General features: G+C 49.4%; 2 protein-coding genes across 3 annotated transcripts in view; one reads left to right on the forward strand and one right to left on the reverse strand.

Annotated features, from left to right (window-relative positions):
- Positions 1 to 12531, forward strand: part of FAM168B (family with sequence similarity 168 member B) — a 39605-nt gene extending 27074 nt beyond the window's left edge. Inside the window, exons 4-7 of the mRNA XM_018065964.1 lie at positions 5280 to 5422; positions 5552 to 5729; positions 7461 to 7586; positions 8025 to 12531. Of these exons, the coding sequence (XP_017921453.1) occupies positions 5280 to 5422; positions 5552 to 5729; positions 7461 to 7573 (434 nt within the window). The 3' untranslated portion in view covers positions 7574 to 7586; positions 8025 to 12531. The remainder of the gene's footprint in view (positions 1 to 5279; positions 5423 to 5551; positions 5730 to 7460; positions 7587 to 8024) is intronic.
- ARHGEF4 (Rho guanine nucleotide exchange factor 4) overlaps positions 13053 to 18691 on the reverse strand; it is a 372629-nt gene continuing 366990 nt past the window's right edge. For both annotated transcript variants that reach the window (XM_018065955.1, XM_018065949.1), the window contains 5 exons: positions 18211 to 18340; positions 16468 to 16599; positions 15435 to 15678; positions 14696 to 14773; positions 13053 to 14243 (listed from right to left, as the gene is read on the reverse strand). In XM_018065955.1, coding sequence (XP_017921444.1) covers positions 14092 to 14243; positions 14696 to 14773; positions 15435 to 15678; positions 16468 to 16599; positions 18211 to 18340 — 736 coding nt within the window. In that variant the 3' untranslated portion in view covers positions 13053 to 14091. The remainder of the gene's footprint in view (positions 14244 to 14695; positions 14774 to 15434; positions 15679 to 16467; positions 16600 to 18210; positions 18341 to 18691) is intronic.

Raw genomic sequence — 18691 nt, forward strand, 5'->3', positions numbered from 1 at the left:
TTTTGGCATTGTTTTTACTTACATCATATTTAGTGAATTTCAAAATACTGGGTTAGCCAAAAAGCTCCCCCCGCCGCCCCCCCGCCCATAAGGCAAGTTCTAGGAGCACTTAGTTGTTTTTAACTTCATTCAAAACAGTTTTGTTAGATTGTATTGTGACAGCTATCATATCAGCATACACTTCTTAAGAATCTTATCAAAATTGGTGAATTTTTCTGTAGCCATTTTATTATTGAAGATGGTAGAAAAAAAGCGACATTTTTGGCATATCATGCTTCATTATTTCGAGAAAGGTAAAAATGCAACTGAAGTGCAAGAAAAGACTTGTGCAGTATATGGAAAAGGTGCCGTGACTGATCGAAATGTGTCAGAAGTGGTTAGTGAGATATCAGGGTGATTTCTTGCTGGACAGTGCTCCACGGCCGGGTTTAACAGTTGAAGTTGATAGCAGTCAGATTGAGATATTGAGAACAATGAACATTGTACTACTCAGGAGACAGCCAACATGTCTGAAGCGAGCACTGACAATCATTTGCACCAGCTTGGTTATGTTCATCTCTTTGACTTTTGGGTCCCGCATAAGTTAGGGTAAAAAACCTCTTGACTCTATTTCCACATGTGATTCTCTACTTAAACATAATGAAAACATTCTGTCTTTTGTTTTAAAAACAATTGTGATGGGCAATAAAAAGTGGATACTGTACAATAATGTGGAACGGAAGAGACTGGGGCAAGTGAAATGAACCATCACCAACCCTATACCAAAGGCCGGTCTTCATCCAAAGAAGCTGATGTTCTATGTATGGTGGGATTGGAAGGGAGTCCTCTGTTACGGACTCCTTTTGGAAAACCAAACGATTCCAACAAGTACTGCTTTAGACCAACTGAAAGCGGCACTTGACAAAAAGTGTCCAGAATTAGGCAACAGAAAATGCATAATCTTCCATCAGGATAATGCAAGACCATGTTTCTCTGATGACCAGGCACAAACTGTTACTGCTTGACTGGGAAGTGCCAGTTCATCCGCGGTATTCACCAGACATTACGCCTTTGGATTTCCATTTATTTTGGTCTTTACAAAATTCTCTCATTTGAAAAAATTTCACTTCCCTGAAAGACTGTAAAAGGTACCTGGGACAGTTCTTTGCTGAGAAAGGTAAAAGGCTTTGGGAAAATGGAATTATAAAGTTGCCTGAAAAACAGCAGAAGGTAGTGGCTATATTTTAGTGAATGAGAAATGGTTTCTCAGACTTTTTTGAAAGCACTTTTATTGAGATATAATTTGCAGATGAGCCATCCTTAAAAGTGCACAGTTTGGTGTGTTTAGACACGTATACAGGTTGTATACAGTTGTGTAACACCACCGCAGTTGAGTGACTTTGTTCCCATGAAAGGTGCCCTCATGCCCTCTGATCCCTGGGTACCTCTAATTGGTTTTCTGTGTAGATTATGTTGATCTTTCTTGGAGTATCATGTCATGTGTTACCGTGTCTGACTTCTTTTGCGTATTTTCGTTTTTTGAGATCTATCCCATGTAATTAACATGTGTACCAGCACTTCTACCTCTTTGATTGTTGAGTAGTATTTTGTTGTTTGGTTGTACCACGGTTTGCTGATGGGCTTCAGTTCAGTTCAGTCGCTCAGTCGTGTCCGACTCTTTGTGACCCATGGACTGCAGCACGCCAGGCTTCCCTGTCTATCACCAACCCCCGGAGCTTGCTCAGATTCATGTCCATCGAGTCGGTGATGCCATCCAACCATCTCATTCTCTGTCATCCCCTTCTCCTCCTGCTTTCAATCTTTCTCAGTATCAGGGTCTTTTCCAGTGAGTCAGTTCTTCGCATCAGGTGGCCAAAGTATTGGAGCTTCAGCTTCAGTGTCAGTCCTTCCACTGAATATTCAGGGCTGATTTTCTTTAGGATGGACGGGTTGGATTTCCTTGCAGTCCAAGGGACTCTTAAGAGGCTTCTCCAGCACCACACTTCAAAAGCATCAGTTCTTCGGTGCTCAGCTTTCTTTATTGTCCAACTCTCACATCCATACATGACTACTGGAAAAACCATAGCTTTGCCTAGATGGACCTTTGATGGCAAAGTAATGTCTCTGCTTTTTAATATGCTGTCTAGGTTGGTCATAACTTTTCATCCAAGGAGCAAGTGTCTTTTAATTTCATGGCTGCAGTCACCATCTGCAGTGATTTTGGAGCCCCCCAAAATAAAGTCTGACACTGTTTCCACTGTTTCCCTCTCTCTTTGCCATGAAGTGATGGGACCAGATGCCTTGATCTTAGTTTTCTGAATGTTGAGTTTTAAGCCAACTTTTTCACTCACCTCTTTCACTTTCATCAGGAGGCTCTTTAGTTCTTCTTCACTTTCTGCCATAAGGGTGGTGTCATCTGTATGTCTGAGGTATTTTTCATGGTATTCTTGATTCCAGCTTGTGTTTCATCCAGTCCAGCATTTCTCATGATATACTCTGCATATAAGCATATAAGCAGAGTACAATATATAGCCTTGACGTACTCCTTTCGCGATTTAGAACCATTCTGTGGTTCCATGTCCAGTTATAACTGTTACTTCTTGACCTGCATACAGATTTCTTAGGAGGCAGGTTAGGTGGTCTGGTATTCGCGTCTCTAAGAATTTTCCACAGTTTATTGTGATCCACACAGTCCAAAGCTTTGGCATAGTCAGTAGGGCAGAAGTAGATGTTTTCCTGGAACTCTCTTGCTTTTTTGATGATCTAGCGGATGTTGGCAATTTGATCTCTGGTTCCTCTGCCTTTTCTAAATCCAGCTTGAACATCTGGAAATTCATGGTTCACGTGCTGTTGAAGCCTGCCTTGGAGAATTTTGAGTATTACTTTGCTGGCTTGTGAGATGAGTGCAATTGTGCGGTAGTTTGGGCAATCTTCGGCATTGTCTTTCTTTGGGATTGGAATGAAAACTGACTTTTTCCAGTCCTGTGGCCAGTGCAGAGTTTCCCCAATTTGCTGGCATATTGAGTGCAGCACTTTCACAGCATCATCTTTTAGGATTGAAATTAGCTCAACTGGAATTCCATTACCTCTACTAGCTTTGTTGGGCTTATCTGTAGGAATAAATTTGCTGTGAATGTAAAAGCTCAGAGACCCTTCCTGGAGAAAAACTGTTTTCTCTTGGGATGGGGAGTTAGGAAGGGGAGCCAGGCGGTTTACAGCTTACCAGATAGATTCTCAACCACTCTTCCAGATAGTGGTCCTTCATCACTTCCTGGAAACAGGTGCTGATTAGGTCGTGTGTGTGTGTGTGTGTGTGTGCGCGCGCGCGTGAGCGTGTGTGCGTGCTTAGTCGCTCAGTTGTGTCTGATTCTTTGCAACCCCATGGACTGTAGCCCACCTGGCTCCTCTATCCATGGGGATTCTCCAGGCAAGAATACTGGAGTGGGTTGCCATGCCCTCCTCCAGGGGATCTAGGTCTTGGGGAAGGGGCTTTTCTGTTGTCAGGCTGCTGCTTGACCTCTTCACTGCTGGCTAAAAGTGTAGCTTTTTTGAGTTTGCTAAGTCATCTTCCATTTCTGCTTCTTAAAGGTTCTAAGATTTTTAGGTTCCAAAATGTCTTTTCTTCCCTTCTTATCTTCGTGGCTTTATGTCTTTTTATTTATTAACCTGCTTTATTGTAATTTTGGGTGGGGACAAAGGCAAGTGTATGTGTTCAACTGCTACCTTAGACCCAGGAGTCTTTATCATAACCCTACTGTTTGACAAGTTTTTCCTTTTATTTTTGCTGCAATTAACAATGCTGGGGATGAGCATGCTTACCGTTGAAACTTTGTTTAAATCTATGCTTCTTTCTTTCTTAATTGAAAGTTAATTCACCATTTTAAAAGGTCATATTCCAATTCTAGTTGCTGTAAAATATTGGGTATATTCCCTGTGTGTTTCCTTGTAGATTGTTTTATACATAATAGTTTTTACCTCTGAAATCCCCTTCTGCTATGTTGTCCCCTCCTCCCTTTCCTCTCCAGTGAACCACTGGCTCTGTATCTATGAGTCTGGTTTTGTCAGTTATATTTGCTAGTTTATATTAAGATTCCACATATAAATAATATCATGCAGTTTGTCTTTCTGTCTTATTTCATTAAACATAATACCCTCCAGGTCCATCCGTGCTATTGCAAACAACAAAATTTTATCCTTTTTTAGTGGTTGAGCAATACTTCCTTGTGTGCCTGTGTGTGTGTGCATTTAATACATCTTCATCTGTTGATGGACCCTTAGGTTGCTTTCATATCTTGACAGTTGTAAATAATTCTGCTGTGAAAATTGGGATCCACGTATCTTTTCAAATTAGTGTTTTCATTTTCTTTGTCACAATACCCAGCGGTGAAATTGTTGGTTTATTTGGTAGTTCTTTTTTTAGTTTTTTAAGACACTTCCATACTGTTTTCCTAGTGGCTACACCAGTTTTCATTCTTACCAACTGGTGTACAAGGATTCCCTTTCCTCCACATCTTCACCAACATTTGTTTTTTATGTTCTTAATTTATTAATAGCCTTTCTCACAGGTGTGAGGCAGTACCTCAGTGCGGTTTTGATTTCCATTTCCCTGGACAGAGGAGCTTCGCAGGCTCCAGTCCATGGGGTCTCGGTCTGATACAACTTAGCGACTGAACAACGACAGTTGTGGTTATAGAGCTTCTCAGGTCCTCAGTGGTAAACATTCTGCCTGCCAAGCAGGGGATGTGGGTTCCATCCCTGAGTTGGGAAGATCCCCTGGAGAAGAGAGTGGCAACCCACTCCAGTATACTTGCCTGGGAAATTCCATGGGCAGAGAAGCCTGGCAGGCTACAGTTTATGGGGTCGCAAAGAGTCGGACATGACTTAGCGACTAAACATCAACAGTAACAACAAAGACTAGCTGTGTTGAGCATCTTTTCATGTGCTTGTTTCTTTAAACAAATCTCTAGAAATAGATGGTGGGCCTAAAAGAAATACATACTTTTAATGCCAAATTGTGCTCCAGGAATGGCATGCTAATACATATTCCGACAAGATGGGTGTTTCTTTCCTGTTCTGTATGAATATGTACTCAGTAGAATGTTCTCCCTTGCCTCCACCCCACCCCCCACACACATACTTGCCTATCGAGTTTAAGAAATGAAGCCAGATTGTAGTGGCGGTGTCCAGTATGACTGTGGTCGGGACTGGAATACTGCCTTGTTCCTTGCTGCACACTTGCTCCCTCCCTGGGTCTGGTCATGTGTGGGTTTGAATTAAGGCTTTGGCCATTTTTGTTTCAGGTTACACTCCTGGCACACCTTACAAAGTGTCCTGTTCCCCCACCAGCGGGGCAGTGCCACCGTATTCCTCCTCCCCCAACCCTTACCAGACTGCTGTGTACCCCGTGCGAAGTGCCTACCCCCAGCAGAGCCCGTATGCACAGGTAGGCCTGGGGTGCGCCGTGGGTGCCGAGAGGAGTCTCCTGGGCACCGTGTGTGGGAATGGGTCGGCTCCTCGGGGCTCTGACCCAGCCTGTGGGCCCCTGTGGCGTTTGTCTCTTTTCTTTCCCCAGCAAGGCACGTACTACACCCAGCCCCTGTACGCAGCACCCCCTCACGTCATCCACCACACCACGGTGGTGCAGCCCAACGGCCTGCCAGCGACGGTGTACCCTGCTCCCATCCCTCCGCCGAGAGGCAACGGGGTCACCATGGGCATGGTGGCGGGCACCACTATGGCCATGTCAGCGGGTGAGTCCTTGGCCCCGGGGTGCCGCCTCTGCGATGGCCTGAGGGCTGGGGGAAGGGAGAGTTCACCAGAACTCTGACCCTTGGCTTTGACTTTTCATTGCTAGAGTTGTGTGAAAGGACATCTGATCCTTTGGGAGGAATGGCATGTTATCTTTTTCTTTACTTCCTCTCCTTTCTTTTCCCTTCTCCTTCAACTGAGTTTGAGTATGAGGTTTAGAACCATAAGCCAAGTACCTTTTCCATAGACATGACTGGCTAGCTCTCTCCAAATTTGGTAAACTGAGTTACCTGGCTGTAGGGACAAGGAGTGGCCAGATCGCTGTGGTGAGCACGTTAAAGCTTGAGCAGAAGGGAGGATATTCTCTGATCTGGGGGACTGACCCTCTGGTCCTTCCCTTTAGTGTGGGCTACTAGCACAGGCCAGCTTGTCTTAATGGGAATGTTCTCATAAATTGCAGAAAGCCAGTCTTGTGTTCACAGAGCTAAGAGTTGCTTATAGAAATCCTTTGCCATACACGTAGACTATTTCCCAAGGCTGCTTCTAGGTCGGGAAAATAAACCACAGAGAGAAGAGATCCTTGGCTTGGACCGGCCTGTCTCCATGGAACCTTGGAGCATTTGAGGGCTTGGTTAAATGTCTAGGAGTGAGGTCACCTCCTGTGGGAATGTAAGCTATCTGTGCAGGGGCGCCAGGTAAACACAGCGACTGGATTGCCCATGGCTGTGACTTTTAAAGAAATAGACATTGTTTCCTCTTTGTTTTGTAGACTTTCCTTCAGCATAAGGGAATGTCAGAGAGGAGCGAGGTTCGGGATACCATGTGTGTTTCTGTTCAGAGTCTCTGATTTGATTTGGTTTTCCCACACTTACCCCAGAGGCAAAGGAGAGTCTGGCACAGATAGAAACTCAGTGTTTGAGGCACACGGAGGGAGGGGTTGGCGGGCCCTGGTGTGGGTGCACACAGGGCGCAGGGGGCCAGGCGAGGCTGTGAGGTTTGAGGTGGTCCTTGGCTATAAGTGGACACAGATGGCTGATGAGTTTCCTGTGTTTCTAGGGAAGATAAGCTTAGCTCAAGGCACTCGGAAGCTCGCACCTTTGGGAGCCCCCCTGCTCCCCCCTTCTTCCCGGTCAGCCAGCACCGTCTCAGCCATTTCCAGGCGTAGCGGTCGCTGGCGCTACCACTGTGTGTGCCGCGCCTCTGAGGGCTTCATCTCGCAGAGCTGGAGCTCCGCACACCGAACACCTCCCCCGTCGCTCTGCTCCAGACCCTGGCAGCCGCCACTCTCCTTTCTGTCCCATCCATTCGACTCTACTAGGGACCTCCCGGGCGTGGGCTCAGGCAGTGTCTGTCTTCCGTGACTGGGTTATCTCACTGAGCATGATGTCCTCAAGGCACAGCCATACCGTGGGACGCGACAAGTCTCCTTCCTTCTAAGACTAAAGAACGTGTCTGTTTTGTTTTTGTCATCCCGCCTGCAGAAGTAATTCAGTGCGTTTGTGTGAAGGGGAAGCACACAGGCTTCTACAGGCATGCCGTCACTGTGAGCCTGCTGTGTTTACACAGCCTTGGCTTGCATATAATCGGGTTCTGAGAGCACTGTGGGTCACGGCCACCCCGCTTCCTCTCTGCCTCTCTCCTTGCCACGAGGGTCGGGCAGGAGCTCTCTTTGTTGGAGGTACTGGGGCAAGGGGAGTGCTGCCCTCCACTGAGATGCTTGCTCTTCCCTCTAGGTACCCTGCTGACTGCCCACTCCCCAACTCCTGTTGCTCCCCACCCTGTCACTGTGCCCACGTATCGGGCCCCAGGAACGCCCACCTACAGCTATGTGCCCCCTCAGTGGTGATCACCCTGCAAACGTAAGTGACCAATGAAGCCCAGGCCCAGCTTTGTGGCTAAAGTGCATTTTTTAAGTGGAGAATGGGAGATCTATGACAATTTAAACAGTGACAAGGAAACTGATACCTGATGATTCGAAGGCAGTGCCACATTTAACGTTTTGTCTTTCCTGGGACTACAAAGGAAGGAAGAGGAAGCCATTTGAGTTCTTGCTGTGTGCGCCCCTGCACTGTGTTACCTGGGCTGTGCTCTGGTCTCCTGCCCGCCTCCTGTAGGAAGTAGGATTCCAGTTGTAATTGGAAGTTCTTAGAAACCAGGCACAGTCACCTCTTCTGCTGTTGCCCTTTCTTGTCTTAGTGGATTTCCTCCTCCTCCAGTTGAAATGGCTCCTTTTCAGAGCAGTGGTGCCAGAGGAGCTGTGTGTGTGACTGTGTGCCCATCTTTCTCCCCACCCTCAGGTTTGTGGATGGAGCTGTGCAGTCACATCATGGAGGTTCCACAGCTGGTGCTGCAGGCCTTCTGCCTCCAACCGGGACTTTCTTCGTAATGCTCTCGACACTTAGCTAAACACTACTGCAGCCAGCCTAGCAGGTCCCAGCGCCCTCAGTCTCCAGCTGACTCTTTGGGTTCGTCTTACAGCAAATCCTGTTTGGTGGGCTGCCAGGCAACTTTTTAGCTAACTGTAACGATAAAAGGGAGTATTAATCTATTCTGAATCATATCTAGTTGAATGCATGTTAAAAAACACACACACACACACACACAAAGCTTGCTCAATCTACCTGCAGTGACTGATGCAGAACCATCATATGCAAAATCCAAAGGAATGGAAAAGTATTTTACAACTTGTATCACTAATGCACTGTTGTAATGTATGCAAAGTCTTAAAGTTATAAGTGTTAAAGTGAATTTCTTCATAGAGCATCTGAGATCTCTTCGATGATTCTTCAGCCTTTGGGGTTGAGGTGGGTTGCCAGTTGGATATGTGGACTTCGACTTTCCAGCCATCTGTTCCTTTCATGCTGACCACAGTGAGAGAGAGTTGCAGGCACGGGGAGAGTGTGGGGAGGCCCAGCACTGCTTGGGGTGCAGTCAGGTTAATGGCTTTCTTCCCATTTAGGCTTGTGGGGTCTGTGTGATGTGGATGTTCTTAGGGATTACCATGAAAGATTAGAGTAGGGTGCCAGTACAGTGAGGTGATATAACAGCAAACAGTTTTCTCTCAATGCTGTCTAAATTTTTGTTACAAATCACTTACAGATGGATATGATGTTTTCTATATCTTCATTGGAAAAGTCCTATGTAGAGCTTAAATTATTTTCCTGGGATGGAAGAGAAACAGCCACACTTGGAGGAGGTATTGACCTCTTCTTTATTTAGCTTAGGAAAAGTCATCCCTATTTTTTTTCCCCTGAGAAATGTTTTAGTCTCCTGAAAACATGTGTAGGAATTGCTGTTCTCCCTCCCACAAGGAAGGGCAAAGATACCAGCTGCGTTACGAAGAAAGCTGTACATTTAAGAACTGTTCAGCGGGAACAAAGGATTGACACTGATGGTTTCTTGTAGAGAGGCAGGGCTGCGGCTGTCCTTAGGCGCCCAGCTTGACGGGGGCTTGTCCTGAGGCCGCTTGGAGGGGCTTGTGGAGATGGGAGTGGGGGGTGAGGGAGTGACCGGCCTGTCGTCTGTGACCCCTTCGACCACTTCTCCTGTGGCTGAGGAGACTTGGCGCACAGCAGTGGGCAGCAGAGGACCAGGCAGCATCGAAACGTGTCTGCCAGTTAGAACATGCTTGCCTGTTACTACAGAAAGGATTTTGTGTTTAAAATCTGAATATTGTACATAAGAAGCCAAGAGGATTTTTTTTTTTGCTTAAATGTCCCCAGCCTGTATCGATGGTTGTGTGTGTCTGTCTGTCCTCAGATGGAGTCAGAGGGGTTGGGGGTGGGGAGGGTTTGTTGCTCTTCAGCCTGTCGGGGGTGGGGGTGCCCCTGCTCCACCCATCCCATCGTCGTTTCGAGTGCTGTGGGCCTTGGCTGGGGAGGGGACCCTAACTCTTCTTACAGCTCCGGCAAGTGGTCAGGGCTCTGGCACTGGGATGGCATTCAGGCCTGGTTGGTGAGTGGGGCAACTGACTGCTGAGCCTTGGTAACTGTATTTTCTATAGTAAGTATTCATCATAGTTTTCTTTTTCACGTTTTATTTTATAAAAAGTTTAGGGATATTTTTGCATGGATCATTGTACACAGAAGATTTATTTCTACTGTCTGTAACATAGTATGTTTACTGATAAGTACTTTAAATTGGAGAGCACTTAACCCACCTTTGTATGTATGTATGTGTGTGTGTGTGTGTCTGTGTGTGTCTGTGTGTGTAGTAGTTGTCTACCCCAGGCACACCATGTCCACCTCAACTCTTTGTTGGTTATTCTGTCTGTTTAGAGGGTGGTTGGTAATGTTCTAATGGTTCTGGGGCAGAACTGATCCAGTAGCAGAGAAGGTTTCCCCAGTTTAGTGTAGTAAGTGAGTTTTGTATAACTCTTTAAAAGTCCCAGTCTTTCTCTCTCTCTCTCTCTCTCTCTCTCTCTCCCTCCCTCTCTCTCTCTCTCTCTCTCTCTCTCTCTCTCTCTCTCTCTCTCTCTCTCTCTCTCTCTCTCTCTCTCACACACACACACACACACACACACACACACACAGACTGCCTGTAAGGGTTAGAGTCATTTGCATTCAGGAAGAAGTTATGAGAAGTTACATAGGCTCTTTCTTCAGTATTGTCTGAGACACACACACAGGGTGAGTGTTTTCATGAGCACTGAATTAAATGGTGTTTTTAAGAGAAAAAAAAAGAGTGGGTTGTGTTTTCTCCCCATTTACGTCAACTTATAAATACTATGCCCCTTTTAATTTCTAAAAAATCTTACTTCCCTTTTGTGAGGTTGAGCTGGAAAACTTCATCAGATACTTCTGCATTATGGAATACCTATGTGTGGAAATCTTTTCAGTTTTGAAACTATCAGGGCATCAGTTATGAAATATGAAAGGTAGAGCGTGTCTAGCAGGTGAGAATCTGGACATAATGAATAGTAACAAAACTGTCATATGTTGTAATTGTAGCAGCATTTAGTTCCACTAAAATTAAGGAATAGAGCTTCTGTTATAAAATGCATAATTTGATATCTTAAGCACAATAGTAGAATATTCAGAGAAATTTTTCATTTTTTGTATGTGACATTCTTAATTTGAGGGTCTTTTAGCTAAATTACAGTTATTTTAGAAATTGAGACAGGAGAGTAAACAGATACCATCATGGGTATTTTTTTAAAAATTCTGTTCTACAGCCCTTCTCTAAGGTTTAGGAGATAATGTTTCTCTTGTTTGGATCTGGGCCAGGTGACTGGACGTTCTCCGATGAGTGATGGTCCCGTCAGCTTGCTGTCTGTGAGGAGTGCAGCCGGCATCAGGGCCAGGGCCACTCATGGGAACAAGCACAGAGGCGCTTCAGGATCTTTTATGTCTCTTGTGTTGAGTCTTCCCTGAAAATTTTTGTTGGTTTGGTTACTAGGCCTCCCAGTTACATTACGCGACTCTGTTTGTTGAGTGCTATGCAAATGTGGTGTTTATAGGAGCCTCGGGCGGTCCTGAGCCTCGGGCTGGGAATCTGGTCAGTGCGTGCTGCATCCCAGACCGCGCTCCAGCGCCTGCCCCTCCTCTGGCGCTGGCACTGCACACACAGGAAGAGGGTCTGGGGGCTCGGGGTGTGCCCGTCTCGCAGTGCTGTCCTGCCAGAGCGTGGTGAGAGCAGAGTTGACACTGGATGCATCCATGTTGGGGCCTGCTGTCTAAGAAGGAGACCCAGACTTCTTCACCTGAACTTGGTAGACATGTGGAAACAGTATTACTCTGACCAGTTGGGCCGCCTTCTCCCTATCTGGCAGCTAATGGCTGGACGCCCCAGTTCTTGCCGGCCTGGGCATCTCCCAGACAGGATAGGACACCTTGTCTGACATCCTCTGGCCATGCAAGGGCAGGCTTGAGGATGTGGGGCTTGAGGTGGGGGACAGCTTCTGGCTCTTCTCTTGGTGCTTTCTAAGGAGGGGGTGTGTCTTCAGAGCGGAGTGGTTGGCATAGGGGAAGGGCGGCCTGCATGACTCCCTCTCTACCACATTTCAAATGTTGGCATGTTTTTTTCTCCTAAGCTGTTTAATACTCAGCCTAAGCTTCTGAAAGGAGCCTGCAGATGACATGCTGCAGAGGAGGGTCTAATCTTTTCAGGTAGAAAGTTGCAGAGTTGATGTTTCAGAGGATTTGTCTTTCCCTACTCTATTGACTTGAAGAACAGAAAACCTCTGGTGTGATCTTATTTGAACCCCCAGGACCAACCTCCAGTCACCTGGGACAGAGACAGGAGAGCCTGGCACCTCTGCGCAGGGAGCCTGCAGTGAGCACTGGAAGGCTGTGCTTCCAGGACGCGGGTGTTGAGATGATGAGTGTCTTGGCCTCCTGAGCCCTGAGGTCTCCTGTAGGTCCTCGTGCAGACCAGTGGTTAGCAGAAGGCCAGCTCTCCTGTGTTCCTGGGGGGTTGCTGGCCACCCAAGAGAGACCTAAGGGAGCCACTGTTACTGACTAGGAAACGGTTGGGTTTTTGTTTTTGTTTTTAATGATTTTTGAATACTGTTTTTTTAGACCATTCTCTTAGTACTTTTTAAAAACTTAAGTCAGCATTGTCTTCCAGTGTTAAAGGCACCCCTCCCCGCCCCCCGCCTTTGCATTGAACTAAGGTGTCAATCGATACAAAGGAATGGAACATCCATCCTGAGCCAATTCCATTATGTGTAAATTCTTACTATTTTAATTTTTTATGCAATCTGATGAGTGGATGAACTCAGATTTAAAATTCTTAAAAGCACGTTTATTGTAAATTGTTATGTATTAATACTGCAGTTTTCAATAAAGATTGACTTGTGTTGCATATTATGATTTTCGTGCTTTTTCCCTATAGGTTTTGCCTCCAGGTGGCTTGGCCTGGATGGGAGGTGGTGTAGCGTGTCTCACCTTAGAAAATCCAGGGGGTTCCGGCTCAGCCCCTGTGACCTTGGCAGTGTGTACAAGTGTGAAGGCGGCGGGTTGTGGGGAAGGGGAGGGAAGCCACCCTCTCCTGGTCCTGTCGGCTCAGTCCTCCTGGAAAGAAGACACATGCTTCCCCATTTCACCAAAGGGGAAGCTCAGACCCAAAAACATTAGGACTGCCTGTCCCCCAAACTCACATTTCTGATAAGTTCAGCTCAACAGAGACCCTAGAAGCAGCTGGGGACAGAGGTGCTGAGACAGCTCCTAGTTTCCCTGAGCCTCTGAACACTGAGCTGCTCTCCACCAAAGCCTTGGCGGCCTGGCTTATTCCTTTAGTCGAAAGAAAGGCTTGAGGTGGAAAGGTAACAGGAGGGGAGGAGAAAATGGATAGGCAACAACAGAAAACAAGGGCTGGCAGCCAGGTTATTTTTCACAGGTTTCTTTATGAAATTAAATGTGGTTTCTGCTTGGAGAAGGTATAGTGCAAGAGTGACTGTACATGCTGCTGAATTCCCATGGGCCACAGGGGCGGCTCTGTGCTCTGCCCCATGCCAGGCCCTGGCCACCCTCTTCGGTGCCCCTCCTCCATGGGATGTAGGCTTCCTTCCAACCTACGTGCCCACCAGCTTCTGGGTGGGTCAGTCCTGGGTGCTGGGCCACAGAATTCAGTCCTTATGGCTTCTCACACTCACTCAGGGTAAGGCAATCTTTCTGTGTCACTAACAATTCTCTATTGTTGGAATTTAACAACAAAATCCAAACTGGAACCAGGTTATAGAATCATCCCACAGCTGCAGGTGGACTGGTTACAAATCCTGACAGAAGTTTTCAGTTGACTATGGTTCTGTTTTCTTTCCACTATAAACAAACACATCACAAGTGAAGAGAGGGTGTCCAGCAGCCAGGAGTGTCTACAGAGGGACTGGGAGGAAGTAACAGGTGGGCTCCAGGCCAGATGTTTTTGTGCCCAGAATTCCTGGTTCCTGCCCACCAGGGGTGCAGGTTGCCTGGCCCACCAGCTGGGGGCCTGTGAAGAGGGCAGGAGGGCAGAGAGGTACACAGCCTGGCTCTGCAGGTGACTGAAGGCAGAGGCGGTCTCCTGCCCAGAGGAAACAGGAGCAGGAAAGATGATTAGATGTGCAAAGAAGAGGGTCCAGAGCGGCCATTCTCACACACGCTGGCCTGTTGGGTGGTTCTGAGCTGTGGCTCCCAGGAAGCCCGGCACAGGCTTGGAGGGTGTGGGAGGTTCACGTGCCGGGGGCCTGCCTCTCCAGCCAACTTCTTCAGCACCCCAGCACTGGGGAGGAAACTGAGAACGCGGGCACTGAGCGGATCCCACACTCAGCCCTGCTAACTTCAGTTTGTAGAACAGACAGGACCGGATGCGGTGAGCCTCGGATAGGAAGAGCTGGAGGCCCACCGGCAAGGCAGGTCCAGATGGTGCCACTAGTGGGGCACGGGCTCACTTGCGGAAGGGTGCCAGCCGGCTGATGCTGTGCCAGAAGGTGGATGGCTTTCGCTTGGGCTCTGCCAGCACCAGGACCTGTTGCTGAGGCAGGCTGGTGGGGAGGGTCGGATGCTTCTGGCGTGCCAGGTAGTAGGGTCGGCCGAGGGCTGGCAGGGGAAGAGTCAGGGTCAGAGATGCCTCAGGAGTTAGGCGGTACAGGGCAGAGCCTGTAGGGGTGGACTGGGCCATCCCCAGGCTGCTTCAGACATCCCCCTTTGCTTCCCCTGGGGCTGTCCACATGCAAGGGCCTGGGCTGCCCTCCATGGCCTGCAAGGGGGAGCTGGAAGGTGTGGGGCGTGGAGCTGCTCTCATGGAGATGTCTGTCGGAATGGGCTGTCAGCCCCTTGGCTAGGCTGGCTGCCAGGAAGCAGTCCTGCCTGGGAAAGAGCACTGACACTGATGACGCTGCTCGGGGGCCTGAGGGGGGGGGAGCAGGAGCCTCGACCAGCTGCCTGCAGTGCAGGCTTCCTCCTCAGCGGGCCCACAACCCGCCGTAAAGGGCAGTGGGCACCTCCGAAGACCCGGGTGCTGGCCCTGCTTCAGGCCGTCACCCGCTTACCTCTGGGCTTCCCAATGGCCTGCTGCTTGCTGGCGTTCAGCATGGCCTGCTTCCTCTGCAGCTGGGTAATGGAGAAGCCTGGGAGGGGGCCACAAATGAGACACCCGCTTCCTGGTGAGAACGCAACTGCCTTCCCATCTCCCCTGCTCATGGTCCTCTCATTCTGGCACCAGAACAATTTGTGTGTGCCTGAGGGCCCAGCAGGCCACAGGGTCTCACCCACCTGCCCCACCAACTGGCTCTGTCCACCCAGGCAGAGGAGATGCTCTGAGGAGCTTCTCTGGGGGCCTCCTTTGCCCTCCTCCATGACTCAGCCTGACCCATTGGTGGCTACTGTCCTTTCTTGGCACTCTAGGGGAGGCTTTTGGCCAGATCAAGGACTGACCTACTGTGATGGCCGGGGGACCAAGGACAGGAGGGGAATGCAGTGGGCAGATGCCGTGCTCATGTCGGGTAGGGGGAGGCTTCTGGAGGCCAGGGTCCACCTCCACTCTAACTGAGCAGAGGCCCTGCCCTCTAGAGGGTGTGCATGTGAGTCAGGGGAGCGACCCTCAGGCATGCAGACCCACAGCAAGGGTCGAAACCAAGACATGCCCCAGAGCCTCACCAAACCCCGAGGTATTCCCGGTGTGAGACCTGCCTCTCACAGTTGCAAGGTCATGTCGACTTCCTTGCACCCAGTATGCAAAAAGCGCCAGGCGGGCCCTCACGTGAAGCAAGGCCGAGTGGGGTCTCGCACCTGTCTCCTGGTCCAGCCGCACCTGCTCCCGCTCCCTGGCAAAGGCCTTGAGCCAGCGCTGCTTCTGCTCGGGCTTCTTGGCACACAGCAGGTGGCTCTCGCCCGAGGGGCCACAGCGTAGCCGGAAGGCATTCCTGACGCTCACGTGGAGCTCTCTGTCCTTCCCGTCCTCCAAGTCCACCACCTGCAGGCTGTCCATGTCCACTCGGCCCTTATAGTAGAGCACATCCCGGCGGAGAAGGTCCTGCCAGAGACAGCATGAGCCCCTGGCCTGCCTACTTGCCCAGCACCTCGGCCTAAACCACTCTCCTGACCACATCTAAGGCCCTGCCTCATTTTCTTCCCTGAGACTGGAAGGGCTGGTGGGCTATCACCCACCTCCCTGGCAGAAAGTTCTTTCAGGAGAGAGGACAAGCCTGGCTCGGCCCACAACTGCATGCTGAAACCATGGCTAGGAGCGGCTGTTTCAGTTAACAGTTACTCAGCAGCGTGGGGGTCTCTGAACACTCATAGTCTTGCGGGGGAGGCAGCCATGGAAACAGGTCACAGGCAGGACCCACGCTACACAGCAGAGAAAAGCAGCAGTCTGCCAGGGCCGGGAAGAGCCTGCGCTCAGGAGGGCCGCCCGGCCACGTGGGCCCATTTTCAAGAGGGAGTAGAAGCCAGCAGCGAAACAGAAGATCCCAGGGTTGGGGAGGGGAAGCTGAGCTTCGCAGGGAGAGAAGAGTTGGCTTGAGGCCCAAACAGCGCTTTATCAGCACGGAGGGTGTTCTTACCAGCACTGGGCCCTGGTCAGACTAAGGGTCACCCTCTGGTCCCTGGGGCAGTAGGCTCCCTCTTAGACGCCTCCCTCCCCCCACTTTGGCCCAAAGTGCCTGACCAGGGAAGGGCCTCCTGTACACACGGTCCCGGGGAGAGGAACCGCGTGTGTGTGGCTCGTTTTCTCGGGGCAGCTACTTCTAGCCCTCAGTCTCAGTCCTGCCACAGCTGCTCTTAACAGGCCCATCCAGCAGGGAAGAATGAATCTGGGTACCTTCTTACAGTAGATGAGCTGGTGGTCAAAGAGAAAAAACATTCTCTGCTGGCTCTTGGCTTGTGGCTGTGTGACACGGGTCAGCTCCCCCGAGTGGATCAGTTCCGAGCTCCTGACCAGGAGATCTTCCCCCTGCGGAATCCAAGGGAAGCCGTGAGCTGAGTGCCCCCACGCTGGGGCTCAGAGCAAGACTCTGCTGGGCTTTGTGTCCTGCCTCCTGCTGAGTTGGTATCGTCATTGGCGGTCTTGTCTGCCGTGGCCCCCACTGGGCCAGGGCCTGCAGCAGACCACAGAAATTGGGGGAAAAAAATTAGTGGTGGTTTGGCCTATAAGTTGTCTCTGCTAAGTGAGGCCCTATAGCAGCCAGTGGCATATTTGCATTGTGGCTGATCCCTATCCAGATGTCATCAAACTAAAAGATACTCTGATTTCGAAGACTTCGTATGAAATAAAGACTGTGGCTATTTCACCAGTGACATTTTATATGTTGATGACACGAATTGATATTTTAGATATGTTGAGTTAAACAAAACATTGTTAAAGTTTGTTTCATTTTTTTCCCCCTACTTTTAAGATGGCTGTATGTGCGTGCGTGCTCTGTCATGTCTGACTCTTTGCAACCCCATAGTCTGTAGCCACCAGGCTCCTCTTTGTCCATGGAATTTTCCAGGCAAGAATACTGGAGTGGGTTGCCACTTTCTCCTCCAGGGGATCTTCTCAACCCAGGGATCGAACCCACATCTCTTGTATGTCCTACACTGGCAAGCAGATTCTTTACCAGCTACGCCACTTGCAAATATAAAATTCCCTGTTGTGATTCACATGGTACTTTGATAGGACAGCGCTGCCCTTAGAGAATAATTAAACTTGGCTGAAAGTCACTTCCAAGGCCAGTCTTTTAAAAGAGGTTAAGGAGGTCTTCTTCCAGCTCAGTGTACCTGAAGTCCCATCATCAGACATTACAATTTCAGATGAAGCTGTACCATGTCTGGTTCCTCCAGGAAAATGCAAATCATAGCCAGGTGTTTGTTTGGGATAAGTGAGTTTGTGGGGACCCTTAGCCAGGGCTGGGCCTCAGAACCCATCATCAGGAAAGCAAAACCCAAACACTGAAAACAAAACATAAATCATAGCACTCAGCCCCACTCCTGGGGATTCTAATTCCGTATTTCTAGGGTGGGGCCCAGGAATTTTTTTTTTCATTGATGTTTTGGTTGGTGAGTGAGAGTGGAGAGAACAGGCCAGGAGCGCCATCATTAGTTCAGGTCTCCTTGCTGCCCTAAGAGGTGAGACTGGCCCACACGAGGGAATTGTGTGTGCCCGGAAAACAGAACCGAGAGGCTCTGACCGGTGGCAAGCTGTTTCTGGTCCTGCTGTGGCAAACCTGACCACTTCTGTTGAGAACCCCAGTAGTTAACTCAAACTTGGGGGCCCAGCCTGTCCCTGGAGGCTGGCTGGTTGCACCCTGGGAGGAGCACGTGGCGTATTACACGTGTCCTGAGCCCTTCACCAGGAAGGAGGCCAGCAAGCCTCCTCCGGGAGCAGCGCCTGAGGCTTGGTGCTTGGAGAAGGGCTGGGCTGGCCCAGCAGAGGCCCAGCTCTCTCTCCTGACACCAGCCTGTTTGCTGGTTCCCAGAAGCATGGCACCCTCCTTCAGCTCCCTCTTAGGATTTCTCAGGGGCAAGCATGGTTTTAATGCCAGGGCCAAGCCCTTTGGTATTTTCTGAGGTATTGGATCCTCACCTCCCAGTCCTCTATAGAGCTTTGCCACTGAGCAATCTTGTCGATGTTTTCAAGTCTCCGTTTCCGTTCATTGATGAGCTGGGCCACATTCTTCATGGCATGTAAGGCAGCTTCCACGTCCTTGAAATCCCTGGGGCCAAACAGAGATGGCAGAGGGCTTATGGATCAAGAGCAGAGGAGGGCTGGGAACATCCTGGAGCCCCCCGTGGAGCCGCTTCCTTCGAGGGCTCTGCCCCTGGGCTGTTTCTTCACTTGTCAAGTGCACCCTCCCATCTTCTGCATAAACGAGGCACAGAGCAGAACTTTATATCCTACTCACGCCCTCTTCCTTCATGTCAAGGATAGCTTATGAAGGCAGGGACTGTTACATATTTTAAGCCTGTGCTGTTGCCCCAGTGCCTGCAGCATTGCCTAGCACACTACGAGCCTCCACAAATGGACTGACCCAAGGCCTGGAGAGCCACCCCTCTCCCCCAGCACC

This window comes from Capra hircus, chromosome 2 (assembly GCF_001704415.2).
Source record: "Capra hircus breed San Clemente chromosome 2, ASM170441v1, whole genome shotgun sequence".
Classification (NCBI taxonomy): domain Eukaryota; kingdom Metazoa; phylum Chordata; class Mammalia; order Artiodactyla; family Bovidae; genus Capra; species Capra hircus.